Here is a 20,215-nt window from a genome sequence, read left to right as displayed (position 1 = left end):
ATCTTCACAAGGTCTTTTGCCTTTGTCCTGGGGTTGATTCGCACATTTTACACCAAAAAACTTTCCACTCTGGGACTCAGAGTCCATCTTCTTCCTGAGCGGTGTGATGGTTGTAGATTCCCATGTTATTTATATTGGCGTATTATTGTCTGAACAGATGAACGTGGGACCTTCAGGCATCTGGAAATTGCACCTAAGGAAGACCTACACATATGGATGTCCACAATTCTTTTCCTGATGTCTGTTGATTTCTCTTGATTTTCCCATAATGTCAAAGAAAGAAGCTCTGTGTTTGAGATGTGCCTTTATATGCATCCACACGTGTGCCACCAATTAACTCAAATAGAATCAATTAACCTATCAGAAGCTTCTTAAGCTTAGAATAGAATCATCTAAAGACACAAACTTTAGTGTATGTACTGTATGCTTATGACTTGAAAGTGATAAGAAAAATACACAAAATTCTCCCCGCTTAATTCTGACAAATGCACAGAATATGTTAATATTTATTTATATATGAAACAGAAAAAAATTTACTCTGATTTAATGTTGAACAGTAAAGAATATTTTAAGATGAAGGCTTTGATTTGCATGGGTTGCAAGCCGTAATCATTTGTAATGAAAGCATTATATTTATAATAACTTTACTATATACAAGCATTTAAAATGAAAAAATCCCCCCTTATCCTGTACAGGGTCGCGGGGCCTGGATCTTATCCCAGGGGACTTCGGGCACTTGGTGGGGTATACTACCACCCTGGACTGGGTGCCAATCCATCACAGGACACACACACACCCACTCGCACTCTCTCACTTAAACACTATAGGCAATATGGAAACACCTGTTAGCCTAATCTGGAAACCTGAGTATCCCTATCCTCCCTATCCCCCCCCCCCCCATCTCCCCCCCCCCACACACAGATAAGTGTATCTATTTATGCGCGCAGGCGCTGTGTGTTTGTATGTAAAGTAAATCAGCCCCTCCCATCTTCCCCTTCTCATCTTACAGAGTAAACCTTTCTTCTCTCTTATTTAAATTTTACACAAACACACACACGCACATTAGCATAAAGACTTTTTTTTTGTCAGAAAAATTTGCATGGAACATTGCTAATGACACTCGCGTAAGCGCATACTAACGGAATCATTGCTGCAAAGTAAAACAAGCAAATGAACCTGCACTTTACCTTTGAAAGGAATCGCGACACAGCAGTGTTTCTATGTAGAGCAGAGTGTATGTGTGTGTGTCTGAAGCCGAGCGGGGGTGGGGGGTGTAAAGGCGAGTGTGTGTGTGTGTAGGGGCCCAGTCAAATTATACGCGCGCACACAATGACAAAGAGAGAGAGAAAATGGATCTTTAACTTTTCTAATGAGACTTTCTTTTGCTTTACATGCGCACACACGTGTGTTATAAGAAACAGTACACTTCAGATAAAGTACACATGCGCTTACAAACACAAAATAAAATGTTTTACGCACACATGTGGTCCAAGGGTTATAGTAAACGGTACATGCGTGCACGGATGTTGATTATACCAGACACGCACTAAGACCCAGCAGGGGAGACAATTACCTACAATTCCGCAGTCAAAACAAGAAGTCAAAAAACTCGTAAATCAAGACTTGTTCGTTTTCCAAATCAAAATTTATAAAAAAAATCTTTCCTCATCTTGCCTCTGAGTAGCGCAATGGTAAAGTGCTCGCCCTATCATCCGGAGATCGCTGGTTCAAACCCCGGGTGATGCTGTTACCTCTCACAGCCAGAGGCCTAGAGAGAGCTGATTGGCCGAGCTCTCTCGGGGGGAGGGATGAGAGGTACTTTGTGCTCCCACATTAATCACGGCCAATCAGGGGCGTCTGTGAGCTCATGCAGTCAGAGGGAGCGGATAGCGCTGTCCCTCCGAGTGTGTTACTCCGCCCCCAATGGTACGTGAGCGAGCAGTTCGAAAAGATGGTCGGTGACGCCACGTGGATCGGTCTTTGGCCCTCCTGACTGATTGGCAGTAGAAGCTTAATGTGGGACCCTTCAGTGATTGGGTGGAATTGGACACGACTAAATTAGGGGAGAAAAATCTGAAAATTTAGAAAAAGGGGGGATACATTTATAAAAATCTTTGCTCGTCTTGTGGAACACTCGCAAACTGTGTTACTCGCAATCCGAGGTTCCACTGTATTTGATGGAAATCTGGAAGTTGAGTTATGTCAGCTGGACTGATTGGCGTCTCTACTGATTGGCGTCTCTACTTAGTTTAGTAGAGTCGTTTCACTGCTCATCCACGACTCAACGTCACGATACCCCACCTGGATGACTGAGAGTCTTTACAGACATAATTGATGGAAATGCTCAAGTGCACTAAGTGATTCTGGGTGATGGACACGAGAGACAGCTGAGAGGCAACTCAGAAACTGGTGCATGAAGTTGGAGCTCCCAGCTTGTTGCTCTGCTGTACTCAGGGGGAGAGTGGCTCAGACACAGAGTCAGTGTTTGGGGGAGGAGTAAATAAAGCATGAACTGAGGGGTATTAACATTTACACTCTGGGGGGCGCACTGGGACCTGTGGTAACCTGCTAAAGAGAGGGAGTGTAGAGGTGCAGGTGGAACAACCTGATCTGGTTGAACTGCTCATGAGTGAAAGGATTAAAACCTGGTTCCTAGAGGAACAAAGGACCGTCACCTGCAGTGGTTCCAGTGGAGCTTAAAGGAGACTAAAGCTTTCTTTATCAAAACCGCATTCTGAATTAACAGCAATCAGATAACTCTATAACTCCAGGAGATTCAAGATCACTGTTCTTCACAGGATCAGAGTGCAGGGAACGCCGCGGCCAGAACCGCTATCTGTAGAACAGCTGTGGAACCTTCAGGTGCTAGATCCACATCATGCAGGGAAACGCTTCAGATAAAGGTAGCATGCTTTCTAAAATGAAGGTTTAACAAGACGTCAGGTGTTCAATAAACCCTAGTGTTTCGACCGCAGCAAGTCTGCACACGATTACAGGAACTGATCCACCATGGTGGCTCTATCAGCGGGGTCGGGTTTACGGGTGAGGTCTGGACTGGTGACATCAGACACCTGAGAGGCTGCTGCAGGAGAGCAGAACGTCTGGACAGACGGATGGGAAGACAGATAAAGTACTTTAGTCCCAAAGGGTGACTGTAACCCTGTCCTGCATATTTTCCGCTTCTCCCTGCTCTGTCACTCTGCAGTTTAGTGAAGGATGTTAATATCTGATTGGTTAGAGCAGTGTAGAGAACACTGATGCGTGCCGGGTGTGTGGAGGGAAGAACCGCTGGTGCCATCAGGCTCTCTCTCTCTCTCTCTCACACACACACACACACACACACTCAGCAGCTTTAAACAGGCTCTCAGTAGCAGCACAGATAAATAGATTTTTTTTTATTGTGTACATTCAATTACATTTTATTTATATTGCACTATATAAAACAACAGGCATTGTTGCAACGCAGCTTCACAAAATCGAAAGAAAATTATAAAATGTGTATGAATCTGAGTGTCCCTGATGGAAACCCACCAAGCACGCGGAGAACTTGTAAACTCCACACACACCGAGACGGGACTCGAACCCAGCCCTTGGAGGTGCAAGGCGACAGTGCTAACTGCTACACCACGTAAAAAATTAAAAAATTTAATGTAATTAAACATATGCTATTGTTTTAATTACATTTTAATTATTATGAATGATGGGCCTGCTTTAATTCATCTGTAAACCCAGAGTCAGTGATCCACAATACAAGGAGTTTAGTGTCACCTCAACATGAAGTTCCAGCAGGACATTGGGTCCATGTGTACAGTGTGAGGTTAGAGGCAGCAGTTACTAAGGGGATTGTTGTTTCCATACTAAACAAAACAAGGCGTACGTCTTATATTTTTCCTCATTGTGTTCTAATTAAAAGCAATTAACAAATGTTTACAGATTTTTCTCGCATGTCAAACACATTAAATAAATCTGATGAGGTTTTAAATTTCTGCGTGCGTATTAAAAAGAATACGGCCTGATTTATAAATTACCATGTCCGCTAGGTGGCAGTAAGCGTGCTCTAAAATAATTCATGTGCTTATTAACTCTTTCGTCCGCTAGATGGCAGTAAGCGTGCTCTAAAGTATTGTGTTACACTTTGTTCTTTTTGTGGAATGTACGTGAAGGCTGTTTTGCATCTTTTTAAAATGTATATATATATATATATATATATATATATATATATATATATATATTTTTTTTTTACTAATTTTGAATCTTTATTTACTATGCTTAATACAATCAAAAATGAATATAAGGAAAATAGACGTTTTTTTTATGATAACAAGGATATCTAAAAGAGTCACATTTTCATGTTAAATATTTTAATATTACTGGGTGAACTCTATATACATAAATGTAAGAAAGAATGCCCAAAATTTTCGATCTCAAGGTTGATTTTGAGAATTTATTTTGAAACAGTACATGGAATTGCCGAAAGGCAATTATAGATGTATAGCCCTCTTGTTATCTTTTTAATTTCTATTTAATTTCTTTTTTCTTTCCGATGAATTTAAAATTATGAATATAATGTAAAATGTGAATATAATGTTTATAATGCTTCATATGTGTTTGTTAAATGTTAAAGAAAATACAATATTAATTAAAACGCATGAAAGTAATTAATATGCTTTTTAACGCGTCCGTCCGCTAGGTGGCAGTAGGCGTACTCTAAGGTGAATCCTGGGCTTATTAACGCGTCCGTCCGCTAGGTGGCAGTAGGCGTACTCTAAAGTGAACTATGGGCTTATTAACGCTTTGTCCGCTAGGTGGCAGTAGGCGTGCCCTAAGTTGAATCCTGGGCTTATTAACGCTTTGTCCGCTAGGTGGCAGTAGGCGTGCCCTAAGTTGAATCCTGGGCTTATTAACGCTGTCGTCCGCTAGGTGGCAGTAGGCGTGCTCTAAAGTAAATCATGGGCTTATTAACGCTTCGTCCGCCAGATGGCAGTAGGCGTACTCTAAAGTGAATCATGGGCTTATTAAAGCTGTCGTTCGCTAGGTGGCAGTAGGCGTGCTCTAAAGTGAATCATGGGCTTATTAACGCTTCGTCCGCCAGATGGCAGTGCCGAACAAAACTTCACAGACGAAGATGAGGAAGAAGTTACAAACCTGAAAACAAAGCATGATTCCGAATGTTTAATTTATTCTTTTTAACTCATTTATAAATCCATTAAATCTGGCATAACCGATAACGGAGAAATAACGATGACGTCAAATCCTCCGGGACAAGGTACCGAGACTTCAGTTCAGAATATAAGTTTCATTCGCGATGTTTAGCCAGCGAGCTAACTCTTAGCGCTTCCGGTGATAAAACCAGTTTATTAGATGTTCCGATGTTTATTTTAAATTTTATATCCATAAGTGTTTGGAATAAAACATGGTAATTCTAAGCTGAACTGTTAGAGGGTTATAATGCTGTCTTTAAGCGTCATTTAAAAGGAATAAAGCTTTAATTTCTCCAAAAGAATTCCTTTAATAATTTTCTCTTAGTTTTTAGTACCTAAGTGTTCTTTATTCTTAATTTGAGTCAGATTATTATTACATGGGTGTTCAAGTCAAAGCGGGACTCGTAATTGTACAGAATAACAGACCACAGTCCTGAGTGTAAACACTCCCTTGATGTCTCTCTATAATCCCCTGATACACTGATGCACTTCTCCCAGTGTCTCACTAGAGCTTGGACTCCATCAAGGGAGAAAGTTCTCTCAGTTCGCCGGAGCCGTGATTGGACTGAAACGTCGGCATTCCAGGAACTCCTTTAATGTTATTTCCAAACATGTGGAGACGTAGCGAGCTCAGGACTGTACGGGGGACGTGGCCATAAAGTTCCTGTAATGTGTTAGTGAATGGCTGTGTGTAGATGCGTCTCTTCTGCAAGATGATGTTGATTTTTAAGGGTCAGACCTTCCACTCGCACCGTTCCAATGTTGCACCGCGACTAAGAGTCTCATCACCGTACTGTGTTTGAAGTCTTCTGTAAATGTAAATGTGCTTTTACTCCTTAATTTATTGGAAATATCATCACAAGTCCCAATTTGACTTGAACACTTCTCGTATTATTATTACTAGTAGTAGTGTATAAGCCAATAAATCATGTAAAATTTTCATTATTAAATTCATGCAGTGTAAACGTGTGCTTTTTTCCTTCCCTGCAGGATTTCAGAATAAAAACCGAGTGGCGATTTTAGCCGAGCTGGATAAAGAGAAGAGACGCCTGATCCAGAGTCAGTCCATGAACAATCCAGGGGCCAGGTGAGAGTTTACACATCCTGCCATCTTTTACAGCCGAGTGAGAAACCTAAACACACTTACAACAAAATAAAGAAAATAGAGAAAGTTTACACTCCTCCTTCTGCACGTGATTAACTGTCTCTTGTAAGCTTTTACTGCTCGACTGAGAGACTCAGAGCTGGTTCACTGCGTGTTTTCATTTCAAGCACACTGCACTGAATCACACAGACTCACCTCGTCATAAACACCAGGTTTACATGACATGCGCAGTGCTGTAGATTAATGCATGATGAAGGAATTCGTTTCTCTCAAAGAATGGTAACAACAAAGAACCATCAACCCTTTTGTCTTAAAAATGAAGTTCCAGCTCTACCTGTGCCTGTTACACAGCACTCACACTGGAGATTTGTTCCATACCTAAGCACATTTCTCCTAACAGATTGTAGACTCCAGCAGCTCTTTGGTTAAGTTAGATTTATCCTGCATTCAGATTCTGAAAAATTCATTCTCTCCCTCAGTATTCCGCTTTCCAGACCACCAGTGAAGGAATTTCGTGATCACGCGGAGCAGCAGCACATTGCCGCGCAGCAGAAAGCAGCTTTACAGGTAATGTCTCAGAGCTCTTACTGAGCGACGCTGAAGTAAACATATGAAAGAGTGTAAATATGCAGCAGCTAAATAACTTTGATGTTAACGTTTCAGCACGCACACGCCCACTCCTCTGGCTTCTTCATCACACAAGACTCTTCATTCGGAAACCTGATCCTCCCTGTGCTGCCGCGACTCGACGCAGAGTGATGATGAGAAGGAAAAAGGAAAGAGAAAAAAAACAAACCCACACACACAACCAAGTGAGACCTGTTTAAAGACATTGAGGCATTTACAGAAATGAACTTAGTCATGTGATCACCACATCAGCTTTAAAACACTGAAAATCTCCTCTGGTTCCACACTGACTGAGGGGGTTTACTGGTTGTACTGGTTTTATATTTCATATAAAATAAATAAAAGTCAACAAAAGTTGCTGCTATACATCTGTATCATCGTTGAATAGCAGGACAGAGTGTATGTGTGCGTGTAATTTTCCTTTGATTGACTTATTTAGCAATTCACTCAGCTGTTTGATTGATGACAAAACACACATCTGTTTCTGTCAGATAAAAACTGTTATTTGTTCATTAAGTTAATTTTCTGTGATTGAACCCTTAATTTAAAAGCATGGATTAACCAATGTGTTAGTTTAATTCACAATTAGGTGAAAAATCAGTTTTCCAAAAAAAAAAAAAATAAATAAAACAGTTATTGGATCATGAAATAAAAGAACCAATCAGATTTGAATACGCACCAGTCTATTACAAGAAGGGGGGTGTGGCTGGTAAACTTGGAGGTGGGGTTATAATTTGCATAATGAGACATTTAAGGTGTTTGGGTTTTTTGTTTGTTGAACTGATGCTGAGACACTCAGGAACACACATGTTCGTACCTTCATCAGTGTTAAAGTTCCTCTGTGTTATAATCAGGGTTAAATTCATACTGTTATTGTGAGGCCAAAAGAATAAACCACGAAGGTGGTGGACAGTCCTGAGAAACTCACCAAATTTACTTTATATTTCCACTTATTCCACTTTAGAATATCAGGTCCGCTCACGACTGGGTTCTGGGGTCGAATCCCAAACGTTAAATGGACAGCTAGTGCACTATGTAGGGTGTACAATCCCTCGTTGATCAGAGGGATTTGGGATTCAGCCTTGTGTTAAACGCTAGTTAGCTTTGTGGCTACATGTTAGCCGTGATGAGAACAACATGGACGAACGTGGGTCTTGTCAGACGGCTGCTCTCTCATTAGTACTGCGGACGGTACAGGCCTACTCTCACCCACGCTTAAAATGAGCACAGCTTTTTATTTTATTACAACGTGCCGATGAAAGCACCCTGTGTGTGTTTGTTTGTGTGTTGAGACTCAAACACTGTAGGATAAAATGTGCTGTTAAAATCAATTTAAAACTCTGGAGTGTGTGTGAGGAGCATGCAGTGAAAACTATAAACTGTGAGTGTCAGCACTGGTCCATGTCTGGCACAAAGTTTATACGAGTCAGAAAACCATCATCTTATTCTGATACTGTAGTGTAAATATTCATATGGTAGACTAAAACCGTGAGTGTGTGTGTGTGTGTGTAGGAGTTGGGGGTAATTTTAGTGCTCCTCCACACCAGAGAAAGGGAGCGGGCGTTGGAGCATGAGAGTTTGTCTAATGTTTTATTTGCTGACGATGGGTAAAAGCTCTCCTTTGGCTTTCATGGCTTTAATCTTGGCCTTGATGTTCTCATCCATGGCCTGCCTGCACCTCACGGCGTAGTGCGCCAGTGTCTCCTCCTTCTCGTCCCATGGAGGCAGAGCGTGGAAAACCTCGGGTGCGGCCAGGCTCAGCTCTGCGATGGCCGCCGTCCTGGAGATAGTGTTCCGGTCGACGCCCACTCGGTCAAAGGCTACCTTCATTGAGACACTGCGGCGAAACTCCTGCAGCGCAGTCATGTAGCGTGCGATCACGCCCACCACGTTCTTCACTGCAGGGAACAGACCACAGCACGTGTTAATGTACCGAGCACAGACTAGCATCAGATCATTTCCCTCGGCAGCATTCCACACATTTACACACACGCACATCTGAACGAGATCTACACTTCCTGTCACACAATCAAACAACCTGTTGGGGGAAACACAGAGAGAGAGGCGTTTAGAACGTTGGGATCTGACAGACGTGGGGATCAAAGGCTTTCTCGAACACCGCGTCTGCTCCCTCGTCCCTGTGCCTACAAAAGCCTCACGTACTCCTGACGCGGGTGTTCTCGCCATCCCGGTTCCTCTTAGAGGAGATCTTGATGGTTCTTGGTCGGTCTAAAGGATGAACCTCGACCTCCTCAAACGAGTCAAACAGCGCCGGAGACTCGAACGGAGCACCTTCGTCAGGAAATGAGGCGATCAGCTGGTGAGAACTTCCTGCCTCCATCTGATTGGAGGGATGAACTCGTCTCTTATCTGGTGAGGACACACAGGGGACATGGAGGTCACAGGGACTTCAACAGCTTTAGACACACACATCATTACACTTACAATGTTACCCCATTACATCATGATGTAACATGGCAAGAGGGTAACAGGGTAATGATGTAAAACGGTACAAGAGTAGGATAGTAAAAGTGTAATGATTCAGTAGGATAACGATAAGATTGTAACAGCACTGTTATTATATTATAATACGGTTACACTTACATCATGACAGTGTTATCTTGCTGCATCATTAATGTTATTTGTCACCCTGATACATTGTAACAGATTCATGTTGCTTTAAGTGTTCAGGGGAAATAAACCTCTTGATTATTTTCCATTACTTGAATAGTTCAGGTGTGTTTACCTGGCCGGAGCTGGTCCTGGAGGAACTCGCAGATCAGCTCAGCTTTCTTGGTGAGTTCCTGCTGCAGCAGCTCTTTATCCTGCTTCAGGCTGCTGATGGTCTCTCCCAACATCATGCTCTTATTCCTTTCCACCTGCAGAAGTGCCTTCAGCCTCTCGATCTCATACGCTGCCGAACACACACACACATTAATAAGCTATACAAAAATGCATAATGTTTAAAATATTTAGTTATATAAAAATAATTCTCCTTACAGTTTAAAATGGACATCTACTTTAAAATACACGCGCAGAATAACCAAAACCAACTCAGATTTTTTTTCATTTATTTTTATTAAAATATTTTATTAGAAAATAGATCCTAATGCTGATGATCGATCAAATATCAAAACAGATTATTTACATGTCAAAAATAAATACAGACTATAGCACGAACTCAACTTCACTCATTTCCATGTAGCACGAATAATACGGAATCACACGTTCGACGCGTGTACTTACAGCTCACCACATTCTGAACTTTTAGTTTTCGATTGTTAAAAGTACAGCCAGAACGTAGAGGTATGATATATTCCTTAAAGTAAATAAATGAATATATAAAATAGTGTAATGCAGCCTCTAACCATCGAACATCTGATGTCGGCACACACACACACACACACACACACACACTGGGAGTACAATTTACACAACCCTTATAGCTATAGGCCGTCTTTATACAAAAACATGATCAACATTAAAGGAACGAAAGTGACAGTTTGGTAATACGTCCAAAGTCTCTGTTTCTCTGTACAGCGATACAAAACAAAACAAACGGATCCGAAGAACAAAGATTTGGGAAAACGTCCTTGGAGTTCATCGTTTAGAAATGAAATCTGAAATAGTTACACCGTCAAACACTATTTCAAGGTGTATTACAAGTCATAAAATATGACGGAATATGCTACAAAGGTCACAATGGAACTTTTATACAAAGGTAGAAATCACAAGAGGTTATCTTTTTTATATTGTTGTGACAAAGTACTCGAAAGCTCAGAGTAATTCGTATTAAGTTCACATTAAACGTAATTATTTTTCACTCTCACTTATAACAGAGATAACAGGAATGCCATGTGTATGTTTCAAATGTAATTCTAAGAAAATTAAATGAGTGGGAAGGGCATAGCCACTCTGCCCTGTCAATCACATGTACACTAACCAGTCGTGGGGATCTGTGAGGTCGGGTATGTAATAGAGGGCAGAAAATGTTTTCCTCAGTGTGTCTCAGAGAAGGAATGCGTTAATCCTCACCCTCCAAGTCAGGACCAATCATGTCACAAAAAAATAAAGGACAAAGTGATTATAACTACCGGGTCTGGTTAGCGAGCACATCTGTGAGGAGATAGTAGTAGGGAAATCATTGATGGAAAACTAATCTAGTTCTTCTTGTGTATCTCAAATACTGTTAAACATACTGCAAGCAGAAAGAAAGCTATTGGAGAAAATCTATTTCAAACATTTAACCTTGCTGTGACCTTGACCCTGTTCATCTGCTGGTTACAACTATCACTCAATATCGATACAACAAACATCCAGGCATCTGGACTTAAGATATCCTGAGCTTTATCCAGGGACTTAAGTGGATGAAAAACCCGAAATCACCAGTTTGTGGTGTTTATTAATAGGTGAAAGAGGTTGCGCTTTAACTCTGGTTAAAGCTAACTACAGCTTGACGTTGTGTGACGTGATCAAGAAAAAAAAAAATCAAAGTTTGAAAACAGATGTTGCAAGAAAAAGGATATTATAATGAGTCCTCTTGTTCCAAAACAGATCTATATTTTTTCTTTGGATATGAAAGATTTTGATTAGTAACTTGCTACGATTTCATACTAATCCGATAAAACATATTATTGAAAGGATTTTTATAAACAAAACAGCTGTTTAACTTAGTGATACAGAAAAGAAATCAGTAATTTTCAGTCTTGTGTATCTACGAATGATCAGCACTAACACCACAGCAACGCTGCACAGGGCTGAACTCAGATATACGACGGGCCGGACTTGTGAAACAGATACGGCCCCTGCGCCAGCTTCTTTCTCTGGCCAATTCTCAGTCTGCACTTGTTGATACACGCTTTCTTCAGCTTCGCCGACTCCACCGGCGTCCATCCATCCAGCGTGGAACACCGCAGAACGTACGCTGTGAAGAAATCCAACAATTTTATTAAAAGAAAAAATAAATTAATAAATTATTCTGATCTGATCACCTCTAAAGTGTATCCCTGTGTATCTCATGACCAAGATCCATCTTTCTGATTGGTCAGAAGGTGTTGATTAATTCTTTAGAACAGCTCTGACAGTAATGCAGCTTCATATTAATGCACTCTGATACATTCTCAATTCTATAGCAATGGCTCGTACACGGGGGCATGTACAGCTTTACACTTTTAGAGTTTTGTTAAATTACTTTTAAGAGAGAAAATAAAAAGAGGCTTGTAAGGGAATGAGTGTTTATCGCTGCTGGACTGTTTACAACTATTTAAAAATGGTACACAACTCCAGATTTTAATGTAACTATATTTGATAGAGATGGATGAAAACTCATTTCAGCTACATATTGCAATTCTGTTGAATGGCAATTCATGCATCACCACACTGACTCCAAAATCAACGTTCTTTTAAAATACTTTTTTAAATGTATACATGTTCGCAATTAAAGTGGCAAAATGTTACAGTTCTGATATAATCCTACAGGTGGGGATTCTAAACTATTCTGTGTGGTGAAACAATCAGAAAGCAAATTAATATGGGACCTGGTTATTTCTAAAATTGAGATACTTACAGAATTGCAATATGTGAAATCGTGCAAAATGCACATTGTAACGGGAGACACCTGGTGATTCCTGTCCTTAGTATTTATACATTTTATCTATAAACGATATAATTATATACAGTGTAACTAACATAACTAAAAGTTTCTTGATATGTAAAAAGTGTAAATAAAAAGGCATAAAACACTTTGGGACATACTGTTAGAGGACAATAATCAACAGCAACAAACAGCACACCCTGACAGTAAATATTTCTCTTATAGGAGGGCAATTTACCAAAAAATTACCATTTTAGATTTATTAAAGAACATAATGTCAATTGTTTATAGTTCTTACAGTTGTAAGCAAAAGTTTAGACACCTCTCACCAATTTATCTACTTATTATTATTATTATTAACAAATGTTAATGCACAGTTGAAATTAAATTCACTTAAAAAATTTAAAAAAGCATGCAAATGTAGCATATGAAAAGGTTTGGACACCCCCTGGGTGGTAAAACCTAAGGAATTCATTATTTAGATATTTTTATATATTTTTTATATAAGTAATCTTCACCAGTGTATATATTAAACCCTTATACATTTTCCTCTGTTAAATAATCAGGTTTATTTAAAAACTATTTATTTTTTCAATATAAAATGTATGAAAGCAACTGTACTACTGCAGAGCAATTGATCATAGTAAATTTATCAACACCTTCTGACCAGTCAGAACTCAGAACTCGGCAGTGCTGATGAATCACTCACATATAATCCCGTCAACTTTTCTTCTGTCCAGGATTTTTTTCCCGTCTGGTACTTTGCCCCTTTTCCCAAAAGCCACGGCTCCTATGAGATCCTCCTCGGTGAAGAAGTGCTCGAACAGCAGGTGGAAGAGGCGCATGCTGTCCTGACGGGACTCCTGGTGAATACAGGCCAGTTTATATGGCGGGAGAAAGAGTCCAGACCCTGGAAACAGTTCTTGCTCTCCGGGACGAGGAGGGCTCTGAACCTGCACGCGGGACTGCTCGTGGAAGCGGAGAACACGCGAGATGACAGTTTGAAGGTTCCGTAACGTTAGAGGATCTGTCCAAAAAGCAGACACACCCTTAGTGTCTTAAATTTATTCATTCGCTTCACAAATTAATTATTTTTTAAGCGAAGAGTGATCTCACCCACGCTGGTGATGTACTCCTCCAGCTGCTTTCTCTCTTCAGAATGACTCTCGGCTTTTGGACAGAGCTCCGACGTGGACGGCCAGAACGGTTCTTCCGAGTTCAGACATCCTGCGATGAAGTTTAACACTCAATTCAGCGCGTACTGCGTTACAGTGACATTAACCACAATTACTGTGTGAAATGTAAACACGACAACGGTGTTACTGAAACATGTGCATGTGAGATGAAACAGGTTTGCTTAGAATTTGTCTAACCCAATTGCTCCGCAGCGTCCCTTACTCTTACAGAGCACTCGCACCAAATCCACCTTTACATAGCGTACTAGGATAATTAAGTATACACCAAGTAAAAAAAAACAAAAAAACATTTTCAACAAAGAATTTGGAAATGTTTTATTTGCAATTATGCAAAACTTCATCCAAATTATTTCCCTATTAATACAAAAAAAGCTAAAGATGACAGAAGGTACAACAAAAATATAACAAAAAAAGTCTTGCACAACTAACCCTGAGAGGCATTCAGGAGCTTTACGCCATCTTCTTTTTAACCTGTAAACATCAGGAACATCAGATTTTACCCACAGAACAAACACAGTTCAGATTTCATACAACATATGAAAATAATCCATGCAAAAGCTACAGACGTAATTAGAAAGACAATCAAATCTACTCACCGTTTCTTAGCTCTTATCTCCTTATTGTAAAGGAAGCCGTCCATTTTCATCTGGAGTCAAATCAAAAATGTCCACAGAGCGTCTTGAGGGACAAGTTCTTTATTTCAAAGAGCAAGTTCAACAGGTTGACTTTTTTCAACTGACCACCTGCTTGATACTCAGCGTCGTCTTCAGGTTTTCAGTAACAATCTGATTTGAATTACTGGCGCATTTAATATTATTTAACATAAACGCAAAATAAATATGAGTGACGTCATACATTATTGTACATTAGAACATAGAAAGTGATATTGTGGTGGTTACAATTTTAAATAAAGAAGAGAATTTTAAGTTTTTGAGAATCTGTCCTTACAAGTCATCATCATAATGCAAATCTGTTCTATTTAAAAAGACAGGGAGCTCACAGGCTTGTTTTAAATTAAAATCATACTGACTGATGAATTTCGAGTCTCAAGGAGGCATTAATTAGAGTTTTACAGAACAACTGTATTGTTGTAACGACACCACCACTCAACAGCAGATTTTTCACAAATAATAACCTGGAATATAAATAGAACAAGACTAAAATTATACATTTTTAACTGCAATAAACCCAAACCTCAGTACAGTTGTATTATCTGGCTGAGAAACCCTTTCACTCCACCCCCATCTCCATCTGAAATCAGAGATTATAACCCCAATATAAACTCAAAAAATGACAGTATATTGACCTTTTGCATGTGACATCACGACGTCTCTCCGCCATGGTCCTGCCCACATCTGGATGGCAAAAGGGACATTACTCACCGAATAAATTTACAAACAAAGCACGGTAGCGGTCGGTAACTCTGGTGTAATTTGGACGGGAGCGGGCGGTCTGATAATATACTGTTCCCGATGTCCTTTCTGAACAGCATATCTGCGCTTTATTCAATCTTATCTAGCACCTGTATGACTTGCGCTCATGACTACGCTTTTTATTGGCAAGGTCTGTGCACGCAGGATTTGCATAACGGTCATCAGAGCGGGCTGTACCGAGGATGGCAGAGCAAAGTGTGGAAGCGCTGTCCTTGAAAGACGTTCAGCTTGGACTAGAAAATGGTCAGTTTACTGTTAAGAAACCCACATCGGGCAAGTCTGTCATTTTTGTTTTCAGCTACACGTGTTGACAAAAAATCTCACATTTATATTTTAAATAAAAATAATAAATATGCTACAATTTTGTACATTGTTTATAAATTTTTTACCTGCACCACATTTTCCATATTCTTGACAAAAAGATTAAAAATAAAATAAATTGTTGTACAATCTACAGTTTTTTTGTTATCCCTCTCTTTCGGTTTAAATGTGAGATTCTGAAAACAGATAAAAATTTTGCGGTAACGGTCGGGTCGGGAAGAAAATTATTCTAAGCGGGCAGCGGGTGAACGAAGAGTGAATATATAGCGGGAGCGGGTGGGTCCGGAATAAAACCTCGCGGGAGTGGGACTGAAAAAAACAGTCCTGCGCAGACCTCTATTCCACAGGATCGTCTCATTTGCAGCAGAAGCACTAAATGAGCTGACGCTGATGCCAAAACTAGTACACACCAGGAGGAATTACAGATTTGTACAGCATTGGAGGTAATCACACTAATCAAATGTGCGCAAATTAATATCCTGATTCCCTTCTTCATCCATTTTCACACACTTATTTCTCTTTTAAATAGGTTATGAAGTCCACCATAACACACCGCATTTAAAAATAATCGGCAAAACAGAAGCCACATGTTATCACATGACTGCAAAAGGTCAATAGTGTTATGACTCAACTTTTATTAAAATCTCATCAAAACACACTAAGTTCTTGGAGCCAATAGTACAGAGATGGGAATGAGGGCAGGGTCAAGAAGTAAATAAGTCTTATTCATCTGTACACATTTATCCACCAAAAAACTTGATAAATCTTCCTTAAAGTAATGGTAAACATTATAATAATAAGAAGAAAAATAATAATAATAAAAGTGTTTGTAGAAATAAAGCTGTAAAAATGTTCACAGAAAACCTTCCTTTTTGGAGAAAAAAAAAACTCTTTTTGAGAAAGCTGTGCGTCTCTAATGACCTTTAGTGAAGTGTAAAGTTTTACTACACTGCTGCTGTGGTGTGTGAACCTTTTTGTGTGTCCCAGACTGTGAGAGTTTGGAGTAAACCAAGAAAATGTCACACAGCATCTACCTTTTTTTTGTATTTTCAAACCTTTCGTCATGTTGTAATTCTCAGTTTGTTTAAACATGAGTGAAGAATGGGACTCCGGTTTGGTTGAATGGACACTCGAATCATTCGACGTATCACTCAAAATTGATCATTTTTCAATATCCCCTTTCACGTGAATAATTCAACTGAATCATTTAGGTTAATCATTTAAATAAATACTCGAATCTTAAATCACGCAAGTGAAAACACTCGAATGATTCACTTAGATCAATCACTTAAATTGTAACTTAAGATTTCTGGTGCATGATGTTAAATATTGGAACCTTTTATCAGAAGACAATGAATTTTTTAGGAGAGTTAAAGAATGTGATTTAAAACTATTAAACTTTGCCTAAAGCATAACATGTCTTTACCTGTGTCAGCTTTGGGCTCTGCGCTGAGACTCTGTGCTGCTAAAATGTCCATTTCGGGGTGCACTACCCCCGAGGGATCCTCGAAGGGCAGACTGAAATCCCCGTTAGGAAGCACTTCCACCATGTCACTGCGTCCCGGTTGGCTTAGAGACACCGCGCTCTGATTGGCCGCCGTGTTCACCTGTGAGTTCATGTGTGTTCTGCTTTGAGAGCCGCTGATCGGAGTGTGCGTGTGTTTAGTAACACATGAGGAAGAGTTCTCCAGCGGTGAGGAGGACATGCCCACCAGATCTCCATCCTCCAGGAGCTGTGTGTTGTGTAGTGCTGAAGATCTGGATGAGGGTCTGACCTGGGAGGTGGCTTTGGGCGACTGTGAGACGCTACACGATGGAACCCCCTCTGAGGCAGCTTGTGCTTGCGCATTTGCCACTGTGTAATAGTCTTCAGCTCGCTCCTGCTTGATTTTCTTTGCACCTGGATCAGCAGAGTCGTCCGAGCTCAGGCCCTGGATGCTTCGTTTTCTGGGCGGAACCCTAGGCTCGGAATCACCCTCTTCGTCAGTGGCTGAGGATTCGCACACAATGTCGAACAGGTGCTCCTCTGCGTTCTCGTCCATCTCAGACTGCTCACTGCAGTTGGAAAAGTCGTACGAGTCTCGGGTCTGGTTCGAGTCACCTTTGCTGGTTTTGCCCGCGCTGCTCAGGAACCTCTGCGCTGAGCTGTTCTGCATGGATGCCGCTCCCTGCATCAGAGATTCTGAACTGATCCCTCGACTGCTTCGCTCATAACACATCCGATCCTTGTGCGCCGTTTTACACGAGGACGTTAAGGGCCAGTGGTAGGCGTGGCCGGCGCTGCAGCCCCACAGCGCTGTCAGGTTTCCGTGAGCTCCTTCCGTCAGCAGGTGCTTCAAGCTCGGGATCAGCGTGCAGATCGTTCCGTGACTGTGAGCCCATTTCACCAGTTTAGACAAACTGTCAGCCGAGGTGTGTAAGCAGTCCCCCATGATCAGCGGCCTTGCCTGAGAACATTCAGAATCGCATTAAATCTCAATTAAATCATAGCTGCTATAATGTCGAGGTTAATTTGATTCATAGACGTTCACCAGTGTTATACAGAATAAAAATGAAAAAAAAAAAAAAAAACTGTCTTTATCCCGATCTATTCTCTGTGCCTGTTTCCCCGTGATATAATGTTCCCATAAATGTAGGAGGCATTTCTCTGGAACTTTTCAAAAAATAAAAATGTATTTACAGTAGACAAACTTGTATCCAAACTTTTGACTGGTACTGTAAGGGTGCATGTGAGGCAGTAAAATTTTGCCATTCCACAAATTATTTGTTAAGATTGTTTATTGTAACAAAATCTAAAAAATAAATAATGAATTGGAATATTTATAAAATTGTGATAACTACAGAATTCCAATATAAATCAAATCAGCACCTGATGATTTGATCGTATCGTCTGCTCCCTGGTGATTCCCGTCCCAATCAACATAACCTTTATTTTACTGTTTCTCAGTTAACAAGTGGAATTGTAAATGAGTGTGATCGCTGCTTTTGTTAGAATATGAAAGCCTAAAACTGGCCCAAATTTTTTGGTTATTCGCTTTATTTTTCTCATTCTTAGTGAATCAGATAATTTGACTCTGCTGATGAATATGAGTCGATTCTTTCAGCCTCCAAATGGATCACTGCATATTTTTTTTTTACGTATTATAATAATAACAATTATTATTATTATTTTAGTGTCACAGTTTTTTTTTTTTTACCAGGATAATACTAATTTTATTTAAACACTAAGTTTTATTTTATTTTAAGATAATGTAAATGGTATAAATAGTTGTTAAATAAGTAGATGGGCTGTTAAAGCATTTTGTTTGCATCACACAGCAAGACTCAGCAATATCTACATCTAAAAACAAAAAAGTGGGAAAACACAGAATATATAACATTAAATGAACCGAGTCAAAGAGCCGATTCGTTTACGATCAACGTCAGAAAAACAAGATTAGATGGAAAATACGCGAGCGATTAACTAGATGACATTCAATCATTCAATATACCTGAGCTTTATCAGATTTATAACTTTATCCTGTGGATTTTTGTGGATTATTTTGGCCATTGTGGTGTATTTTGGATAAATCCCTCATCTGGACAGAACCGAGTCATCTACCGAGCTAGCATTAAACTGATAAATTTCCCAACTATGTGACGACACTGTTGAATGATTTACATTATGTTTAATTTCCTAACATAAGAGTGTAACTTAGAAGGACAAATCGTGTCTTTATTTAAAACCTGAGGTATAAACACTGAGTCTGACTCTACCTGAGCGCACAGGTGACAGCCTAGCTACAGTGCTAATCACATCGCTAAACCCAACAACACCAGCAAAGCCAACGTTCTCTATCGTATCAGATGAATAAAGAATATTAAATTTAACTATGAATACGAAAATGAAGTGCATCGGAATAAAGTGGGGTAACGCCAGACAGACCGCTGGGCTAGCTTACGAGCTAATATCAACGCGTTCAACAAAGAGCGCTAGCATCAGAGCTAACAGGGCTGTTTACCTTCACACAGGAGATTAAACACTGACACAGCTCACATGTGGTGATGCGTTTATATCCTCTGCAGTGTTAAACTACACCTGACTCACACTCATCGTCCCTTTAGACGGTTACATTAAAAATAAAGGATTTTTTCTTTTTTTATCCCAAACTAAAATGGATTCTTTATCTCTTTTCTTCAGGATGAGACTTTTATTTATCATCACTTCCGGTTAGAAATCACCGTGACATACATCTAATTATAAATTTTAAACATATATATATATATTTTTTTATTAACAGAAGGGATAAGTGTTTTTTTTTTTGTTTTGTTTTCATATTCATGCTTTATTAGATATGGTGCGTCAATCATAAAAATGGACAAATTACTTCCTGTTCTCTATACACTGCTTATGGCTTACTTTTACAGAATTGGTCAAGTATAGTATAGTATAGTATAGTATAGTTCAGCGTATCATAGCAAAGTATAATATAGCATAGTGTAGTATAGTGTAGTGCAGTACAGTATAATATAGTGTCATACTGTATAGTGTGGTGTAGTATAGCATAATATAGTATAGTATCATATAGTGCAGTGCAGTATAGTATAGTATAGTATAGTATAGTCCAGTGTATCATAGCAAAGTATAATATAGCATAGTGTAGTATAGTGTAGTGCAGTACAGTATAATATAGTGTCATACTGTATAGTGTGGTGTAGTATAGCATAATATAGTATAGTATCATATAGTGCAGTGCAGT

General features: G+C 39.8%; 2 protein-coding genes across 3 annotated transcripts; one reads left to right on the top strand and one right to left on the bottom strand.

Moving 5' to 3' along the window:
- The first annotated feature begins 5,106 nt into the window (after nt 1–5,106).
- On the top strand, nt 5,107–7,299 carry inip (ints3 and nabp interacting protein). The gene is made up of 4 exons (XM_053516217.1): nt 5,107–5,266; nt 6,192–6,288; nt 6,786–6,873; nt 6,970–7,299. The coding sequence occupies exons 1-4, from the start codon at nt 5,242–5,244 to the stop codon at nt 7,063–7,065; spliced, it is 306 nt and encodes a 101-aa protein (XP_053372192.1). The 5' UTR covers nt 5,107–5,241; the 3' UTR covers nt 7,066–7,299.
- On the bottom strand, nt 7,116–19,658 carry LOC128545694 (uncharacterized protein KIAA1958). 2 transcript variants are annotated; one of them, XM_053516215.1, is made up of 5 exons: nt 19,478–19,658; nt 16,903–17,923; nt 9,680–9,847; nt 9,097–9,303; nt 7,116–8,831 (listed from the first exon to the last, which is right to left on the bottom strand). In XM_053516215.1, exons 2-5 carry the CDS (start codon nt 17,906–17,908, stop codon nt 8,524–8,526), a joined length of 1,689 nt encoding a protein of 562 aa, XP_053372190.1. In that variant the 5' UTR covers nt 17,909–17,923; nt 19,478–19,658; the 3' UTR covers nt 7,116–8,523. The 2 variants fall into 2 exon arrangements, with proteins under 2 accessions (XP_053372190.1, XP_053372191.1); XM_053516216.1 differs by lacking the exons at nt 7,116–8,831; nt 9,097–9,303; nt 9,680–9,847 and adding exons at nt 11,316–11,857; nt 13,236–13,553; nt 13,643–13,753.
- Nucleotides 19,659–20,215: the final 557 nt, after the last annotated feature.

The sequence above is a fragment of the Clarias gariepinus genome, chromosome 17 (assembly GCF_024256425.1).
Source record: "Clarias gariepinus isolate MV-2021 ecotype Netherlands chromosome 17, CGAR_prim_01v2, whole genome shotgun sequence".
In the NCBI taxonomy this organism is placed as follows: domain Eukaryota; kingdom Metazoa; phylum Chordata; class Actinopteri; order Siluriformes; family Clariidae; genus Clarias; species Clarias gariepinus.
This window is presented reverse-complemented; position numbering and strand designations above follow the sequence as displayed.